Below are 19,207 nucleotides of genomic sequence, written 5' to 3'. Positions count from 1 at the left end.
ATATTCATTAGCTGTCTTTATCGTTCCGTGCATTTTTAATTGAAATACATACATTGTTAATACATACACGTGTCGAATATGTTATTCATGTTTCTGAAGTATGCATTAATCTGTGACAGGCACTTTGGTATACCAGATGACATCCACAGACGCTAATGGAGACGTGGTCAAGTACAGGATGCTCGACGACTTCGTTGTGGGAGATCTGGAACTGACTCTATCAGAGGATGGATTGTATGTTGACCGTTTTTCTGATGATAAGTCCATAATAATGCCACAGTCAAACTAACTGAATTGTCACCGTGCTTCATATACTGCATTGAGTATTGCAATGCTGTGTTGGCTTACCGAGGACGGGAGTCATATAACTAAGATAAAATGTATAGCTGATTGTAATGACTGCATTTGACTGCAGATAAGCCAAACTCATAAACAGGTCGAGGTCCAGCATTGACCCTTAAAATCGGTTCCATAAGCGGGAACACCGCACATATACCATTCAAAAAGGTAGGGGATATTCCATTTTTCGAGCATACCACTAGCAAAGTAACATATATCCATACAGATGAAACATTTCCAAAGGAATGGAATGAAATGTCACATTTTCTCTTAATTTCTCTTCATCATCTGTTTCCTCCTTGGCTTCATCATTAATTTTCATTTTATCAATCTTGTAAATCCAATATCCCCTACTTTTCTTTAATGGTATATTACCGTCATGATAGTTACCTGAGCAAGTTACGCAAGCTCTCTACAATAGAACATGTCCTTTGAATATCTAGACTTGTTTGGTATCGTTTGTTGTTTGTCATGTTTACTCAACATGCCTTTAATGCTTTGAAATTGAAATGGACAGCTGAAATTTCTAGACCTGCTCACGGTCAGATGAAAGGAACAGTTAACTGTTACAACTCAGTGCGTCTGTTTGGCATGAAAAACGTACGTCCCTGAGCCACCAGGATCCGATCATCTGTTTCGCCACAATCGTCCAGTTATAAAATCCGTTTCGTATGAGGCTTAACATTCACACTGAACTGTGATGATATTTATAAAATCTCACTTAAGAAGTAGTCTTCTGAAAAGACCAATTCCAAATATTTTGCACTTTCTGTTCATTTTTCAATGAAATTTCAGATTGACCTTTACCCCTGCTGCTAACTTCTATGGCAATTTAGACATCCCAGTGGTATTATACGAAGTTGATGTACCTGGGATCACCCCGGCTGAATCTGCCGCCACCATCAGCATCAGCATCAATCCTGTGAACGACCCACCGAGCGTCTTTGTCTTCAGTGATGAAGGCAACGTCCTTAATGCAGATCCAACACTTCCAATTGAGGTATTCCTCCAAGTGATATGTTATTGAAACAGTTCTCTTGTAGCATCCTGCAGCGTTGCATGCACGGTTATGTATAGGTTAATCACCCTTACAAAGTAGTTATTTAAATAAACTCGGGCTTTAGTCCGTTGTGAGGGTTATTAAACGGCTTACACCACGAGGGCATACTTATTTAATATGCGTGTAATGTATTAGGCATGATGAAGATTATCAAAGTTAGTACAAGTTTATTGTTTGTAAATAGAAACAATTGCCCTAGGGCAGTTATTCAGTTATGGTAATAAAACACTTCCAAGAACAATGGACATAACTTTCCCTAGTGGTTTAATGCCATGTTAATGCCTTTCATATAATTCTATTACAATAAGTTTTGTATTTTTCAGATTTACCCTGAGCATGTTACTTTAAATGACAGTAACATAACAACATATAGATGGGAGTTTGGGGCATACGACTTTGACATCGGCGACAACTTGACCATATACTTCACTCAGCCGACTAGCGGTAACCTCACCGTTGATGACATGAACACCAGAGTCCCCTGTTCGTACAATACGGTAAGTGCAGAGTCACATTATTTCGGCAGTCTGTTTGATGAAACCCTTGGTAATTGCTAGAGAGAGAGAGAGAGAGACACACACACACACACACACACACACACACACACACACACACACACACACACACACACACATTCTTACCCGAATTTCAAATAAGTTCATGATGATCTTTCTCCTAATACATTATTCTTATTCCTAATGGATGTTTCACCGTAATAGTTTATCGACTTTCGTCATACATTGAACCTCCGTGCATATGTTGGTACTAAATCTCCTGTTGACATCAACCTGGGTCAAAGACATGCTTATGTATGAGGATGGCGTACAATAAAACTCTCAAAACAATCTTTAAAATTATCATATTCATATATCTGCATAAAGTGTAGCTGTAGGTGAATAAAACCCTCTCGTTTTTACGTGATTCTATGCAAGATGGATTCGTAACCTGCCCATTGCTTTGTGACTTACGAAAACCCAGTTGGTGAAACAATGCAGATCGGAATTCAATATATCCTGAAAACAATGCATACAATAATCCAAACATTTGCGGATATACGTAGCCATGTAGAACCATATAATTTCAGAGCGGCATCCCCTGTGCCAAGTTGCAACTGCCCCATCCTGCCGACTCCCTCAGCTGGGTGTACACGACCTTCCAGTACCAACCTGACCCTGGTTACCATGGTGATGAAGAGATCCGGGTTTATGTCCAGGACCAGACAGGGGTGTACTCTGATGTTATCACCATTAAACCAGGGATTATGGAGACACCATGCAGAAATGGTGGGAAATGTAGAAGTAAGTATTGATACCTTTACTTCATACCCTGTGTTGCGCATGCCTTCTATAACTATACTCATGCAAACAAATAAGGGAACACATGAAAGTACAAGTGTTCCTTTATTCTTTTCCAGGTTTCTTCACAAGGTATGTATTGCACTGTGAGTGAAATTCTCGAAATAAATATAGATGAGGTGAGGTGAAATAAGATTATTTCGCTCATATGACGACGTGCATGCGAAATAAATACAGGAACTCTAGTCTTGTACTGTCATGCGTTCGCTTATTTGTTTCTATAAGTATATATCCTCTTTCGCATGGTTATATGCCATTGTGTGGTAGATGTATCTGTAGGGTAACTTGCACTGAGTGAATTGAATTTAGCGTCGCGTCGAAGATACGTAAGTCCCATAGCAATGAGTGAGTGAGTGAGTGAGTTTAGCTTACCCCGCTTTAAGCAATATTCCAGCAATATCACGGCAGAGGACACCAGAAATGGGCGAACCTGGGTCTTCGGCGTGACGAGCAAACGCTTTAATTACTAGGCTCCCCCACCGCCACTATAACAAATTCTTAAATGCAAAATGTCAAGACCAGATTATAACAAGTCGCGATTATCAGCTGTAACAAATTACTCATAGGGGGGAAGACAAAGTCATTTGTTGGTTCCAGTTCCAGACAAATGGGAAATCTTAGCAAACTACGAGACGCCATGTCGGGATGCCATATTGACTCAACAATAATGACCATGAAGAGCCGGGTTAGAATTGGTTTTCAGCTGCCCATGCTTGTAAGGGGCGACCAACGAGATCGGATGGTCAGACTTTGCTCATGTATGATCATGTCATCGTATCACAATTACACTTTGTTCAGCTTGACCTGATCAAGTGAATACTAATGAATTGCGTGACCGGTTGGGTCTATTATTTTGAAGGGGTGCACCTTTGTCAGATGAATGGTGTAACCGAGTGGACTGACTGATGTGCCCATGTTGAAAATTTGGGAATCCACTACTGGGACAGAAATATTGCAGTTGAACATGAAATAGAAAAAGTGATAATTGAAGTGTTGTTTTCCGGGACAAGTTCTGTAAGGAATCTATGTATGCATGCTTCGCACAAACGCAACAGTAATAACATTCTCTTCACCCCTATTTAATGAAGATAACCCGATCTGTCGTTTCTGCCATTTGACCTCCCGGGTCATGCATATGTACAGTAGCTCAGGTCAAGCTGAACAAGCTGTACACAAATAGATGATCAAGAATGTCCATCACTGTGTTGTCTGGTCGAGACTCGATGATATACAATCCTCAGTCATATAGCTGGAATAATGCTGAGTGCGGCATTGAACAACAACCAAACAAGGTCCCATAAGGATCTTTCTTCTACCAAACTAATTCACTTTATATTCGATATTTATATTCCAGGCAAAGATGAAAGCTTGTACAACTGCACCAACTACCGCCGTGCTGAAGGTTTTGACCTCTACTATGAGTGTGCGTGCGCACCTGGCTGGACCGGCATGCATTGCGAGGAAGAGGATGACGTCAGTACGATTAAGCCAGGTGTTATGGAGACACCTTGTAAGAACGGTGGAACATGTATAAGTAAGTATTGATAGGTTTACTTTAATGAATGCTTTAATAAATTGCCTAGATGATTCATATCATAACATGATTTCGTTTTGTTATGAAATGTCAATGTTTTTGATATGTTAATGCTATCTATGTAATATGGCATTCCTTTGAAAATGACATATAAATCGCATTGACGAGAAGATATTCTACACCCATCGTTAAGGCATTCGCTGAAACACAAATTCTAAATTCCAGGTAAGGATGAAAGGGTGTACAAATGTACCAACTACAACAGTGCTGATTCAGAAGGTATTCAACTTTACTACGACTGTGCGTGCGCACCTGGCTGGACCGGCATTCGCTGCGAGGATTCTGATGACGTCAGTACGGCTAATCCAGTTGTTAAAGAGACACCTTGCAAGAATGGCGGGACATGTAAAAGTAAGTATATTTAGAACAACCTTAAGCTGGCCTACTTGTTTTGGATTATCATATTGTATGTATTGTGAAATTTTACTATTTACGATCTATCTGAATGGGAAGTTTTAGAGTGAGTGAGGTCAGGGTGATCATAAGCACGTCCGTACAGAGTGAAATTAAACGTCACATCAGTAATATTTCTGCCACATTGCAACAACAAAAAAGCAAACATGTACATTACTATACAACATTCACAGCATACACCAAGGACGTTCTGTTAAAGCATTAAACCATAAATAAATGCTTGATCGCTAATAATTCCAACCAAACCTGTTGAAGTTTTCTTTGAGGGGCATTTTAGAAGTGAGGTGATGAAGAATGATGATATTTTTTTATCGATATACAACTTCTTTCTTCTGTGAAAGGCGACGTTTCGATATATATTGTAATGTCGTTGTCATGCAAGTCATTAAGTTGTTTAAAAGTAGACCTTATGAAGTTCATATTTTATGCCGAATGCAACATTAAACATATATTCCATTCCTGAGGGAGACATGGTAGAGATAGTTCGTCTCACAAAAGCTGTTGTGTGTATGCATAAAATGGTCTACATAGAGGTTAACAGTGAAAAGGTTAGGGAAAGTCCTGCTGATACTTGTATGGACCTTAAACACCAAATGCAAGTAGAACATTAAATTGGTTAGTTGGTTGCTGTTTAACGCCGCGCTCAGCAGTAATCCAACTATATGGCGGCGGTATGTAAATAATCGAGTCTGGACCAGACAATCCAGTAATCAACCGAATGAGCATTGATCTATTTGTTTAACGTATTGAGCAATTGGGATACAATGACATGTGTCAATCAAGTCGGTGATCCTGACCACCCGATCCCGTTAGTCGCCTCTTACGACAAGCATGGGTTGCTGAAGACTAATTCTGATGTGGATCTTCGCGGGTTTGAATTTTGAAAATACAACTGCAGTGTTTTGCTGATGTTAGCTATTCTAAATATGTAATTCCAGGCAAAGATGAACACCTGTACAACTGCACCAACTACCGCCGTGCTGAAGGTTTTGACCTCTACTATGAGTGTGCGTGCGCACCTGGCTGGACCGGCATGCACTGTGAGGATGACGTCAGCGAGTGCGGCAGTTCCCCATGCTCCCCGCCGTACATCTGCTACGACGACGTCAACAGATATAACTGCGCATGTGCAAAAGAAAATCCGAACTGTGATGGGTGGCAGGCATGGATGATCGGGCTGGTGGTGTTGGCGGGAATATTGATAATCATCTTATCCGTGCTGGCTTTGTATCTGTGCATGCTCAAACGAGGGTAGGTACATCGAAGATGCAGGCAGATGTTATATTCTCACCATTTTTCATCATATTAAATATTAGTAGCTTAAATAAGTGAGTGAGTGAGTATGATTTTATGCCGCTTTTAACATTATTCCAGCAATATCAAGGCGGGAAACAGCACAAATGAGTTTCACACTTTGTACCTATGTGGGAACACAGGGGCGTGTCACGCTTAGAAACAGCGTTAGAAAGACATATAGGTATATAGACCCTACCCTAGTACTATATAAAAGGAAAGGGATGTAACGACGGAACCACCCCCTCCTCAATCTAAGTTAGTTTTCACCACGTAAACTATTTTTAAGGCCCCGTCGAGGCCTACGGATCAAAAGCGAGATGATTTCCCTACAAAATGAGCTATAAATGGCCGACAAGTGAGTATGATTGCCAATGGTTTTGGAGAAAATGCCTGATTACATTCGAGGAAATGATTTGTAGATGTTGCAATAAGTTTTTAGAACCGTGGAATGCCGCTGCCGATCGAATCTAGCCCTACATAGGTGCTGTCAACGTGGCTGGAATTAATAAACGAATTTAAAAGGTGAGTTTTCGCTGTCTTGGGTGATCCATGATTTTGGCTTGGAATTGCGGAGGTAGCTGTTTTCGGTGAGTCGTGGCGTATAAATTTTGCAATAATGATCCGATTGTGGCCATTTATAGCTCATTTTGTAGGGAAATCATCTCGCTTTTGATCCGTAGGCCTCGACGGGGCCTTAAAAATAGTTTACGTGGTGAAAACTAACTTAGATTGAGGAGGGGGTGGTTCCGTCGTTACATCCCTTTCCTTTTATATAGTACTAGGGTAGGGTCTATATACCTATATGTCTTTCTAACGCTGTTTCTAAGCGTGACACGCCCTGTGTGTGGGAATCGTCCGTGACGAGCGGACGCTTTAACCATTAGGCTACCCACCGCCCCTTTAAACAAAGAACTCGTATAGCACCATAAACAACTAGTGTTGACAAAAATATTAAATGAAATACGAATATTATCCGTACAATAAACGCTGACCGAGATGCAATATTCTGACAATAACGAAATGATTTCCAAAACAAAACGCAGAAGTTAACCCTGTTATAAATTTAAGCTTGGGACACGTGTGGGCATCCATCTTTCACCCCCTCCTGTCTCACCTCTTCACCATTCTTCTCAGTCATCTTGTATCGCATGTATTTCCCTATATTGTACACCCACCACACTCTCTTCCTTTATGTAACCAGGGTGCATTTGCTGTGTAGCAAAGTTAGTTTCATGCTATGTAGCCTCTGCTCGGGTTCGATTCCCCACATCGGTACAGTATTTCTGGTGTCTCCCGCCGTGATATTGCTGGAATATTGCTTAAAGCGACGTAAAACCTACCTCACTCTCTCAGTTTTGTTGAGGTGAGGTCAATTGAAGTTCAGTGGTGTTCACAAGAGTATTTACTCATATACACGTGTGTCTGCCGCTGCTGATGGGCCAACGGCAAACCGACCTGCCCTTGTTTAAATCCCTACATGAGCACCAGTAGAAAATAGAAATAGTTTAACGTATTTTGTGTGGCTCGGTCAAGGGGTTGAAACACCACACATCAGACAAGGAGGACCTGTGTCCATGATACATTTCCTTCATGTCCTCTGCTCTGACACTGTTCATATCATTGTCATAGAGTAAGCCATTTCAACGATTTTCTTTAAATCTTCGAACGATTTAATTGTTTCAATATATGTCCAAAGTGCACCGAAATTCTGTCCCCCTTTGTCTGTTTAACGTATTCAGCAAACATTCGGTGTATCCCCTCTTATTATAATCCGTTGTGAACTGCCTTCCGAGAAACTTCCCAACAAACGCTCTTGGTCATTATCTTCCAGGGGTATGCAACCACCGTGCTGCAAACACTCAAGAAACAACCAAGAACCAGGAAGGGCTGGAGCCGCATTTGACAATGAAGCTTTTACTGGCGTAAGGTATTAATTGTAATAAACGTAATGATAGACGTGTACACAAACGACATCTTGAACAATGAGATAACATAATCATTCTTCTCAACTTAATGTTATGAATACAATACCAAAGCCTATGCCATTTAGCCGTAGTAACCCCCACACACACACCCATAAGGCCAATGACATTTAGCCCTAGTGACCCCTCTTCCCCGGGCCAATGACACATTTAATTCCACCGCCTCCGATCATAAGGCCAATGAAATTAAGTTTTAGTGCCCCCGCCCTTAATTGATGACATTAAGTTCTAGTAGCCCCGACCTTAAGGCCAATGACATTTATTTTTAGTGCCCCCGACCTTAATTAATGACATACAGTTCTAGCGCCCCCGCCTTGAGGACAATGTACGTCATTATAAAAGAGCATGTGCTCGATGTCCAAGGTGAGTTGTAGTGCGTTGTATTGCACATGCAGATTCCAATATCAAGGTGCATGTAATACACAATAAATACACTACCATGCATATATGAGTCAGTTAATGAGGGAGAATATAGCAGATGCCCCTTATGATCCTATTTTAGTGGATCATCACACGATGTATCTATTGAAGTATGAAAATCAACGAATACCCCACGTGTTTGCCAAGAGGCGGAGGCCAAACACATAACATGATATCATACACGTGTTGTTTTAATAGATGATTTCTTTCCAGACCGACAGACACCACAACAGACGTCGTGGGTTTGCAATCACTCGGTCTGACCCCCCAAGATCTCCATGGTCAGTCGGGAAACCAAGGAGTGAGAGAGTGTAGACCCAAACCACTTACTCCTATCTAATCTTGAGACACTAACGGAACTAAAACCAGCCATAGAACCAGATTTACGATCTGGACATTTAATGTATATCGGGATAGAGTGTGTTAAATGTGTGAACTTGAATTTGTTCTTTTATCTTATTACTGCACAATGCAGATGGGTCTTGAAAGTTCATAACGAACAAGCTGTAAAAGTGTCTCCTTGAAAGTTAATTAGTATCTGTGTAAGGAGTTACATGACAGCAACAGCTGACGGGATGTCATTGAAGGGGGATGTATGAAATCACAGATCACGTACATACATTGCCTTTAGTGCACATGTAGTTCAAGCGTGTATTTGTTAGGGGTGGGTATTGCAGAGAATTTTCATATTGCGATATATTGCGATGCGAAAGCATGTATTGCGATACGTATTGCAATATATTGCATGAAGTATTTTTAAACAAAAACTACTTATAGTCGAGTTACTTCTTGATTTATAGAGCAAAAACACAACAAAATCACTAGGCTTGATTAAGCTTTAATAACAACTTTTAATCATGATAAAATAAAAATGTGAATAATATTTGGCACAAATGAAACAAGGACATATCCGAACAAAATACCGGTTTTCGATCAGCGTATCGCAATACGTATCGTTTTCATGTCTGAACCGGTAAATACCGGTAAACCGGTTATATTGCGCAGCCTTAGTATTTGTGCAGTTGTGCACAACTGTGAAATGATAAAACTAACACGTGTAATGAATCTGTTCTTTTAAATAAATATAATTCTGCTTCAAAATGTGCATGTTCTTTTTCATCATGCAAGGCAAATGTTATGGATAACAACTTCTTGATTTATATACTTTTATTCAACGTTTCTGATCCGTCTTGTATTTCTACACTAACTTCTAAATGCCTTTCAAGAATTCTTTTTCATCATCCTTATGATCATGTTGCACAGAAGAATCGGTTTCGGCTTCTGTTAGTCTGGACCATAGAATTTGAGTTAAATTAGTCTTCGCACTAAGCCCTTTGGACAGTAAGGGTAGATTTACAATAGAAATGTGATAATTACTCCATATTTGACAACCATGTCTACATATTACTTATACAACGCACACACTTCGAATTTATGAACGATCACAAACCACACTCACATATCGGAAACTCTTATAACACACCAAAAATGTGTGCTTCCATTATAAAGCCTGAGATTTACTACATTCACTTGAGGATATGATTATTTGTATGAAGACTGAACTGGTGTTCAGGGAGAACTAGCTATACAAGTCCTGTCTACAGGTTCAATTACGACATATCAGAATACTTCATCAGGTCAGCAGAATTGTATTGTGTATTTCCTGTAACAACAATGTGGCCTATTGCTATATCAGCATCGAATAAAGTTTGGTTGAGTACGTGAGCGTGATACATTCAGCATATCCTTCAGCATATCTAATCATTATGAAACATAAGTATTTGAACAAAACATCACTTTATTCCACTGCGTTCTGAAAAAAAGATAAAATCATGACAGTGACGACATCCACGGTCGAATCATGAAAAGCGTAAACAAATTCAACATCACTGCAACAAAATGTCAGTCTGTTCTGCGTATATGTAAATACACCAGAGATGGGAAAAGCACCGAGAAGATAAAACGAAAACTGATCAAGAACAAAAGTTATCCTCAACAGTATAACATCAACGACCAGCCATCGTTTACACAAACTGAGATCCAATATTTGTGAAAAGTCAGTTTTATTGTCGTCTAAATTTCGACAAATATGTCAGCAGCGTCTTCGGAAATGTCACGATGTACACAAGGACATTCTTAACTGTCCTGGCTGCAGTTCCGACTCTAGTGGGGGGATAGTTTCCGGTCCAGCTTGGCTTCTATGGCGACCATTTTGTTGATCACGTGATTGTAGACTGGCGCAACGGGAGGAGTTGGATACTCACGCAGACGACACAGTCCGAGACGTATCAGCTCTTCATTTACGACAGTTTTGAACAGGAAGCGCTGGCAACACAACAACAAACTGTTTTGTTTCGTGTTTTAAGTCACATGCATTATTATTCCAACCACTGAAGCGACCTTTGAAATACTCGAATCAAGGTCAGGCAAAACAGAGGAAAGGTAAAACCTTACACTGACCCAGACAGTGACTCAAGTCCTCAATATTTCGGCTACATCACGCCAGCTTTAATATACTCAAACCACGAGTGTAGATATGTACATCGTTATCTTGTTTACATCACAGAATAATTCATTTCTCCACAAGTCTGTAAAATGAGCGATATTCCAGCATTCGGTGTCTAAATTTCATAATAATAAAGTTACACTCGAGCAGAAACGTCTGATTCCCTATTTATATCGCGTTATGTTTTAGGTAGTCTGTGTTAATGACAGGCGAAAGCGATTTGCCCAGGGCGAGTGAATTAACATTTTACATCGGCAATAATTCAGCCATATAGTGACAGGTACGTTTAAAATGTCTTTCTGCAAAGCAAATGGTGGCGTCTGGTTGAGACCAAGGGAACTAACTCTGTCGCGTTTCTGTCAGGGTTGGCACACAAAGAGCAAACTGGGGTTTATACGATTAGACAAGATCAACACGTAACTCATATTTCAAAAGGGTATTAATAAAATGTGTCCAAACGACACCATCGAGGTAGTTTCATCAAGCATTAATTTCGATGAACTATCCACATACAAAATTATTAGTGACGGTCATACCTTCCTTATGGAGACTAAACAGTCCAGTCTATCGGAGTCACATGACCTCTCCAGCAGCTTGAACCATATATGTTGCCCTTTAACCTTGTCAATAAGCCATTTCCGGCCAACAGGACTTGGTTCGATTCCCGCCATATATATTGGCAAACTTGCCTCTGAAAACAAATTCACCTCTGAATACAATTATGTGGGGAGTGAGTGTTCCCATACTAGGAATGCATTTACGACACTTAGAGTCAGTTTAGAGTATAGTCCGTTTGACTTCATTTTAGACCGATGAATTGCTCACTGACACAAAATCTAATAATGGCAAAAACCAAATTTTGCACAGTCACATGAAATCGACAGACCAACTCAGATGATTTGTCTCATAATTATGGACACCCGAATTAAAAAGTTGTTTAACAAGCGATCATGATTTTGTCGTCACATTTCGCTTCTATTTACGAGGGAGGACCACTTGCTGGTAGAACAGCCAGGTGTGCGAGTTGTACGTGTGAAACTGAAATTCCACTGCACACGCTTGTTGACTACCTGGCTACTCTACCAGCAAGTGGTCCTCCCTCGTAAGAAATAGAGTGAGTGAGTGAGTATGATTTTATGCCGCTTTTAGCAATATTCCAGCAATATCACGGCGGGGGACACAAGGAATGGGCTTCACACATTGCACCCATGTGGGGAATCGAACCCAGGTCTTCAGCATGTCGAGCGGACGCTTTAACCATTAGGCTACCCTACCGCCCCCGTGAGAATAGAGAAAAGTGACAACAAAATAATGTTTGTTAAACAACATATTTATTTCTGGTGTCCCCCGCCGTGATATTGCTGGAATATTGCTAAAAGCGGCGTAAAATCATACTCACTCACTCACTCTATTTCTTACGAGGGAGGACCACTTGCTGGTAGAGTAGCCAGGTAATCAACAAGCGTGTGCAGTGGAATGTCAGTTTCACACGTACAACTCGCACACCTGGCTGTTCTACCAGCAAGTGGTCCTCCCTCGTAAATAGAAGCGAAAAGTGACAACAAAATCATGATCGTTTGTTAAACAACATATTTATTCGGGTGTCCACAATAATGAGACAAATCAACAGTGTTCGTTTGTCGATTTCATGTGACTGTGCAAAATTTGGTTGTGTTGCAATTACATGAATTAGATTTTGTGATTGTGAGCAATTCGTCGGTCTAAAATGAAGTTAAACGGACGATAACACTACTTATATTCCAAATCCTGCAACTCACAAAAGCACCAATATTTCCATTACCTACCCGTGAAGGCAGTCTTCAGCCACCCATGCTTGTCGTAAGAGGCGACTAACGGGATCGGTCGTCAGGCTCGCAGACGTGGTTGACACATGTCATCGTATCCTAACTGCGTAGAACGATATTCATGATGTGAATCACTGGATTGTCTGGTCCACACTCGATTATTAATAGACCGCCACCAGCTAGCTGGAATATTGCGGAATGCAGCGTTAAACAGCCAACCAACCAACCAACCAGCCAACCAAATCTAGATTACCCCTAATGAAACATCAGTGCACTTTAGTGAGCATTGTTTCAAACTGCAGTATACTATCACCAATGTTCAGCAACCCATATCCTGATCAGTAGGTCAGGGTCGCTGATTTAGTTGATGTTTGTCATCCTATCCAAATTTCGAAGAGTGGTGCTAATTAGTGTTGGGAATTGGTTAAAATCTCATAATTGATGACTGGTCCATTACAACCGATCAATCATCGAAAATAATTGGTTAGCGTCATTTATCAAATGTTCCTGTTGTCTTTGTAAAAGATAAAGAAAAAACATGTAGTAATTTGTTGTTTTTTTGCAAATTAAACGAAATCCATTTGCAAATTTTGCCTATTTAAAGGGTTATTAGTATGTTAGGAACACAGGTTTGCTGGATTCTTTAAGATAAATTCAATCATGACTTGGAACAAGCTTGTTGTGCTTATGAAATGTAAATTTAATGACACAGACAAAAGCAACCTTGTGAAAAATATTGATGATGCAAACAAGTGTTCCAAGATTGGTTCAATTCGATTATGAGAAAACATGTTCGATTGCTTGGTCGTTTAGTCACTGCGACCAATCTTCGATTATTTCAATTAATCGGACCACCACTCGTGCTAATGTCAACGAACACTGGATTGTCTGGCCCAGACTTGATAGTTTACAGACGTCGTCATATAGCGATAAGGGTTAACTTAGTTTTGAACAGTAGTGTTTACAGTGCAGCTCTGTTCCTGTCACTCACCGTGGACACTATGCGACTTCAGGAAGGACGGCAGAGCTATGAGTGGGCGGTGTGTGACGTGGAGACAACAGTCTGTTCCGATGTTGTCGACCCGGCCCTGTAGGACGATGTTGCGGGTGACATAGATCCTGGGGATGTCGGAGACGTTACGGAATACATGGGTCTGAAAATGAGTGAGTGATTGCGTATTTATGCTAAAATACTTACTGACCACAAACATCATTAATGAGTAAATAAACAGTAACGAGGTTTTCTGTATTCGAACACAATGAAATCTTAAATCTGAAATCTGGTATTGCCTCTGAAGAGTCTTACATGGCTTCCATTAGATAGAAGCATATTTCGTAGCGAGTGGAATAGTGTTGGGAATTGGTTGAAATCTCACAATTGATGATTGGTTCAATACCAACGACCAATCATCGAAAAAAAATTGGTTAGCGTCATTTTTTAGATTTTCCTATTCAGGCTGTAGTTGCAGATAAATATAAAGAACAAAAATTTGGTTCTCTGTTGTTGTTTTTAGAAACTGCACAAATTACATTTGCAGATTTCACATCCAGTGTAAAATGATTCAGTTCCAGTGTAACATTAATTTCCCAGATTCTTCAAGAAATATTCAGTCATGACTTTTCAGAAAGTGAAGTGAGTTTTCTTAGAAATAAACACGTTTTCAGGCCCTGACAACGTCCTAGATATGTTCCATCATCAAGTATTTCAAACTCTATTACAGCGGTTCCAAAATCGTTTGTGTTCGATTATGAGAAAATGTGATCGATTGCTTGGTCGTTTGGCCACTGCGACCAATCTTCGATTATTTCAATTAATCGGACCACCACTAGAGTGGAATGACAGTTTGGCTCGCTACCTTGATAGATATCATCTTCAATAGCCTAGATTTCAGTGCTGGTCAAGACTGAATTGTCCACAGACCACAGTCAATACAATGCTTGAAAATACCTGATTGTGGCGTCAAGTAAACAAACAAAGTAGGGCCTAAACAGTTTCACCTAAAATTAGGTGAGGTGAGGTGAAATTGGGTTTTACGTCGTGCTTGAGAATATTTCGCTCATATGACGACGTGCATGCGTGTGTATGTGTATGTTGGGCTGCTTGTACTAGCCCAGACTTCAGCTGGTTTTATAGTGCTAGCCCACTGAGATACCATGCCGCAGTGAAGCAGGAATACCCCACTCAGACACATTATACTGACTCCGAGCTGACCATTCCTTGTTGTACCCATTAATGCCGAGCGCCAGGCAGGGACCAACAAGTACCATATTTTAACGTCTTTTGGTATGACGCGGTCGGGGATCGAACCCGCGACCTTCCGCTCTCCTCACCTAAAATGAATTCATGTTGACAGAATGAAGTGGAACTTACAGCTTTGGTAGACCTGAGGATTAGGATGACTCCGACAACACCAACTCCATATATGGAATACTGAAACAGGAACTTATATAGGCATTAATTTATTCCCCATAAATTGCTTTCCCTAAAAGAGACCAAGAGTCGCATACATCGATTGTCATTGAGCGATTTGCTGGTCGAATCCTATATCAGCACTACTCCAAGGTAACATAATTCCACAACGACACACGTCAATATCTAGCAACACTTCCCTACGACATGTACTACAAACGCCAGTTCTGATATCATGTTGATCAACTTCGCAGGGAAATTATCTACTCGAGTCTCGTGATTTTATTACACTTCGTATAGTGCTATGATTCAATGCGTCGAAAGGTTCGTAAGTTATGATAAATGGTATCCATGTATATACATATCATTCTTCATAAAATATCCATTAAAAATTGTGTAAAACTTACTCGTATTCCCCGAATGTTAGAATCAATAAAGCTGAACACGTCATCTTTCAACGGGCGTGTCCGGTTATTTGACGCATTATTGTTTGCATGTCCGGGATCTTATTTGACTGGGGATCTCGCCTTCGACTTCTCCTCCAGTGTCAGATCTGAGGGTGTGTTTCCCAGATCCACTTGTCATTTCGTCTAACTGTCGTGTTTGAATCTATGAAAGACGCTGACAGTTTGCAGACGCTTGACCAGACAACAGAGCGGGTTGGCATAACCGTGAGCTTGATCTTGTATGGAGACCATTGCACTGTCCGTAATCCATAATGGTAGGGGAGAGGTAACTCTAGTTTCTGACCTAAACATATAATGAGAACGATATATGCGAAGCACGGGGACAAGTTCGTGTCAGGAAATGGAAATTCTGGAAATGTGTTTGGTTTTCTCTTGTATTTTGCAACCATGGAAATGTAATTTAATTGCTGAGCAACGGATGTATGCGCTGTGAATGTGTATTATAAACGTAAACATGTATATCGGAGGGGGCACATGTTGCAACGTGTGTGGAGTTGCGCCCCTTAGCTGTCAGGACCCTGCATGGTTCTATGTACGACGAGAAGCATTTTAATACAGGTTATAACGTTTCTCGATCATTTCGACTCTTACGGAAGGAATATCTGTCTGACTTATCAAATCACAACTGACTGATCATGAATGTGTTACGATACGTAATACACAGATAGATAATTACAGCAACATGTAAACTCATATCCGGATGAAGGTGAAGTTGAATTGCGGATATTTCGAATGAAATAATTGTTTTTAATTCTGTTATACATGTTTCAACGACCTATCCAATTGTTTTGGAAAAAGCAATAAATAATATTTATAAAATCCACATAATTCCTAGGTTCGTGATTTTGCGAGACACCACACTGACTGAAATTCTGACGCCATTTATGATCAGGATAGCCACACTTTTCTCCATGTTGCTCTGTATTAGAAATGCAACAATGGGTAATATATTAAATTACTCTTAAATATGATTTTTATGAAATATATAAACAATGTTATGAACTGTCAAAATCCAATTTACCTTCAACAGCATTACACGAAAACATCATGCATCCGTATTTAACACGGGTACGTGGTGCTTTTATTAAACAACATGAACATTAATGCAGTAAAACTAAATTTACTACCTCATTTACAGAGTGACCGACCAAATTTTGCCGCAAACAGAATTTAATTAATTTAATTAATAATTTCGAGTTGTTACTTCATTGACCCATACATCCAGCGTGGTTCTCATTTCCGTTTTGCAGAACGAGTAAAATATTCTGTTTCCGTTTCCGTACGCATATCACATTGCTGAACACACCAGGTGCGTGAGTGTTGCTTTTTTCAGTCGAGCAAATATATCGAAATTAACAAACTGTTATCTTCCCGGAACACGAAACAATTAAACAATCTATGAAATTTATGTCATCTTGCTTGCATATCTTCTTACCTGGTTTGACGCTCTTCTAGCCTGCTGTGAAAGTGAGTCACGCAGAAATAATTAATGCACACAACGTATGTCAATATTCACATTTATCAGTTTCAGATGCACTTCGTAGTTCACAGAATACATATTTTCCCACAGAACATATTGTTTTCTGATAATATGAATAATGTTACCATAACAGTATATTGGGTGTTTTTTCACATAACAAAACGAATTATTATTTTCAATGTTAGGCCATGTGTCTGCATCCGCTATGTAACAATGGACGTTTCTTTGTCTCAGACAACACAATTCTTTAAGGGCGGTGAGGCAGCCTAGTGGTTAAAGCGTTCGCTCGTCTCGCCGAAGACCTGGATTCGATCCCACATGGGTACAATGTGTGAAGCCCATTTCTGGTGTCCCCTGCCGTGATATTGCTTGAATATTGCCACAAGCGGCGTAAACATAAACTCACGCTGACTTACAAAATTATTCTTCACAGCGTGGAGGGACGTCAAGTTTTAGATTTCAAGTGGGTGCAGCAGTCCTTACACCCAGCATCCGCTTGTCATTGATTCGACGCTTAAATTCCGATTCCAGGGTATGTTTGCACATACCTGTTCATATGGGTTTTAACGGAATGATAAACAACTTAATTGTTACAACAGCTCACATTTTAGATATCGCTTTTACGCATATTTGCTACACCCGGGATTAAATAATTGATTTCAGAATATGCATGTTTAAAATTTACTTCCTTCAAACAACAGGATGTATGAAAAGAATAAGACTGTTCAGATGGCGTGTTTGTCTCTTGTGGTCCATGTTGCAGAAGGGTGAGTGCTGAGTTGGGTTACTTCACCTATATTCATGTGCGATACCCATTTCTGAAATTGAATCCGAGCCTTCGATGCAAAGGGTGAACCCTTTAACGGCAGGGCTGCAGTACTTCTCCAACTACTGGCGTTATAGAAAATAAGTGAAACCACTTCGGGAAGATTATCACTGACAGGAACTAGCAAGCTGTATTTACACAATTAGTGTTGAAATTGATTCACCCTTAGCTTTCCTTGTTTTGCATATGGTATGCAGAAATAAATGCTTCTTATACAATTGAGTGAGTATGGTTTTAAGCCGCTTTTAGCAATATTCCCCAAACATCACGGCGGCGCACAACAGGAATAGGCTTTGCACATTGCACCCATGTGTGGGTTCGAACCCGGGTCTTTGCGTGACGAGCAAACGCTTTACACCACTCCGCCCCGCTTCTTATACAAGCTTTAACCTCCTGACCGCCCGACGATCATGTACACTAAGCTTTAACCGTCTGAAGGGTGAGTAGGTTATTGAGACGATCATGTACACCAATTGGACGTCTGAAGGGTGAGTAGGTTATTGAGACGATCATGTACACTAAGTACACCGTCTGAAGGGTGAGTAGGTTATTGAGACGATCATGTACACCTTAAGGGTTGAGACGATCATGTACACTAAGCACACCGTCTGAAGGGTGAGTAGGTTATTGAGACGATCATGTACACTAAGTACACCGTCTGAAGGGTGAGTAGGTTATTGAGACGATCATGTACACTAAGTACACCGTCTGAAGGGTGAGTAGGTTATTGAGACGATCATGTACACTAAGTACACCGTCTGAAGGGTGAGTAGGTTATTGAGACGATCATGTACACTAAGTACACCGTCTGAAGGGGGTGAGTAGGTTATTGAGACGATCATGTACACTAAGTACACCGTCTGAAGGGTGAGTAGGTTATTGAGACGATCATGTACACTAAGTATACCGTCTGAAGGGTGAGTAGGTTATTGAGACAATCATGTACACTAAGTACACCGTCTGAAGGGTGAGTAGGTTATTGAGACGATCATGTACACTAAGTACACCGTCTGAAGGGTAACATTAAGTTGCAGGTGGATTTCCATATTGACAATTCGAATAAAAATGTGCCATTTGTAACAGAATGTATCGGACTTTAAAGAACTTAACAATGACATTTCAACGGCCTGATGTGTTTTTCCATACTGTTAAGAAAGTTTGTAAAACATTCAGTTGTATATATTTCTAGCAAAAACGAAGATTTTACAACTTTTACGACATAGTGTTCCCATTAGCTTGACCCTTCACTAGTG

At 40.3% G+C, this 19,207-nt stretch overlaps 2 protein-coding genes across 2 annotated transcripts; one reads left to right on the top strand and one right to left on the bottom strand.

Annotated features, from left to right (window-relative positions):
• The first annotated feature begins 763 nt into the window (after positions 1-763).
• LOC124257107 (neurogenic locus notch homolog protein 1-like) lies at positions 764-6,017 on the top strand. Its single transcript, XM_046691097.1, has 7 exons — positions 764-786; positions 1,135-1,339; positions 1,723-1,896; positions 2,484-2,697; positions 4,109-4,288; positions 4,514-4,699; positions 5,701-6,017. The coding sequence occupies exons 1-7, from the start codon at positions 764-766 to the stop codon at positions 6,015-6,017; spliced, it is 1,299 nt and encodes a 432-aa protein (XP_046547053.1).
• Positions 6,018-10,093: 4,076 nt separating this feature from the next.
• On the bottom strand, positions 10,094-16,694 carry LOC124257106. Its single transcript, XM_046691096.1, has 6 exons — positions 16,670-16,694; positions 15,589-15,686; positions 15,143-15,202; positions 13,763-13,925; positions 11,503-11,657; positions 10,094-10,785 (listed from the first exon to the last, which is right to left on the bottom strand). Exons 1-6 carry the CDS (start codon positions 16,692-16,694, stop codon positions 10,624-10,626), a joined length of 663 nt encoding a protein of 220 aa, XP_046547052.1. The 3' UTR covers positions 10,094-10,623.
• Between the last annotated feature and the right edge of the window lie 2,513 nt (positions 16,695-19,207).

Source organism: Haliotis rubra, unplaced genomic scaffold (assembly GCF_003918875.1).
Source record: "Haliotis rubra isolate DU_JTF1 unplaced genomic scaffold, ASM391887v1 Scf65, whole genome shotgun sequence".
Lineage (NCBI taxonomy): Eukaryota > Metazoa > Mollusca > Gastropoda > Lepetellida > Haliotidae > Haliotis > Haliotis rubra.
The sequence above is the reverse complement of the archived record's forward strand: the minus strand, read 5'-3'. Positions and strand labels throughout refer to the sequence as shown.

Coding starts and splice junctions, on each gene's coding strand:
- LOC124257107 (XM_046691097.1), top strand. CDS start 764: ATGTCCTTTGAATATCTAGACTT. Junction 1,897..2,483: donor TCCCCTGTTCGTACAATACG/GTAAGTGCAGAG, acceptor ATATAATTTCAG/AGCGGCATCCCCTGTGCCAA. Junction 2,698..4,108: donor AAATGGTGGGAAATGTAGAA/GTAAGTATTGAT, acceptor TTTATATTCCAG/GCAAAGATGAAAGCTTGTAC.
- LOC124257106 (XM_046691096.1), bottom strand. CDS start 16,694: ATGTTTTCGTGTAATGCTGTTGAAG. Junction 15,687..16,669: donor TTCGTGTAATGCTGTTGAAG/GTAAATTGGATT, acceptor CAGTCAAATAAG/ATCCCGGACATGCAAACAAT. Junction 10,786..11,502: donor GTTTAGTCTCCATAAGGAAG/GTATGACCGTCA, acceptor TTGTGTTGCCAG/CGCTTCCTGTTCAAAACTGT.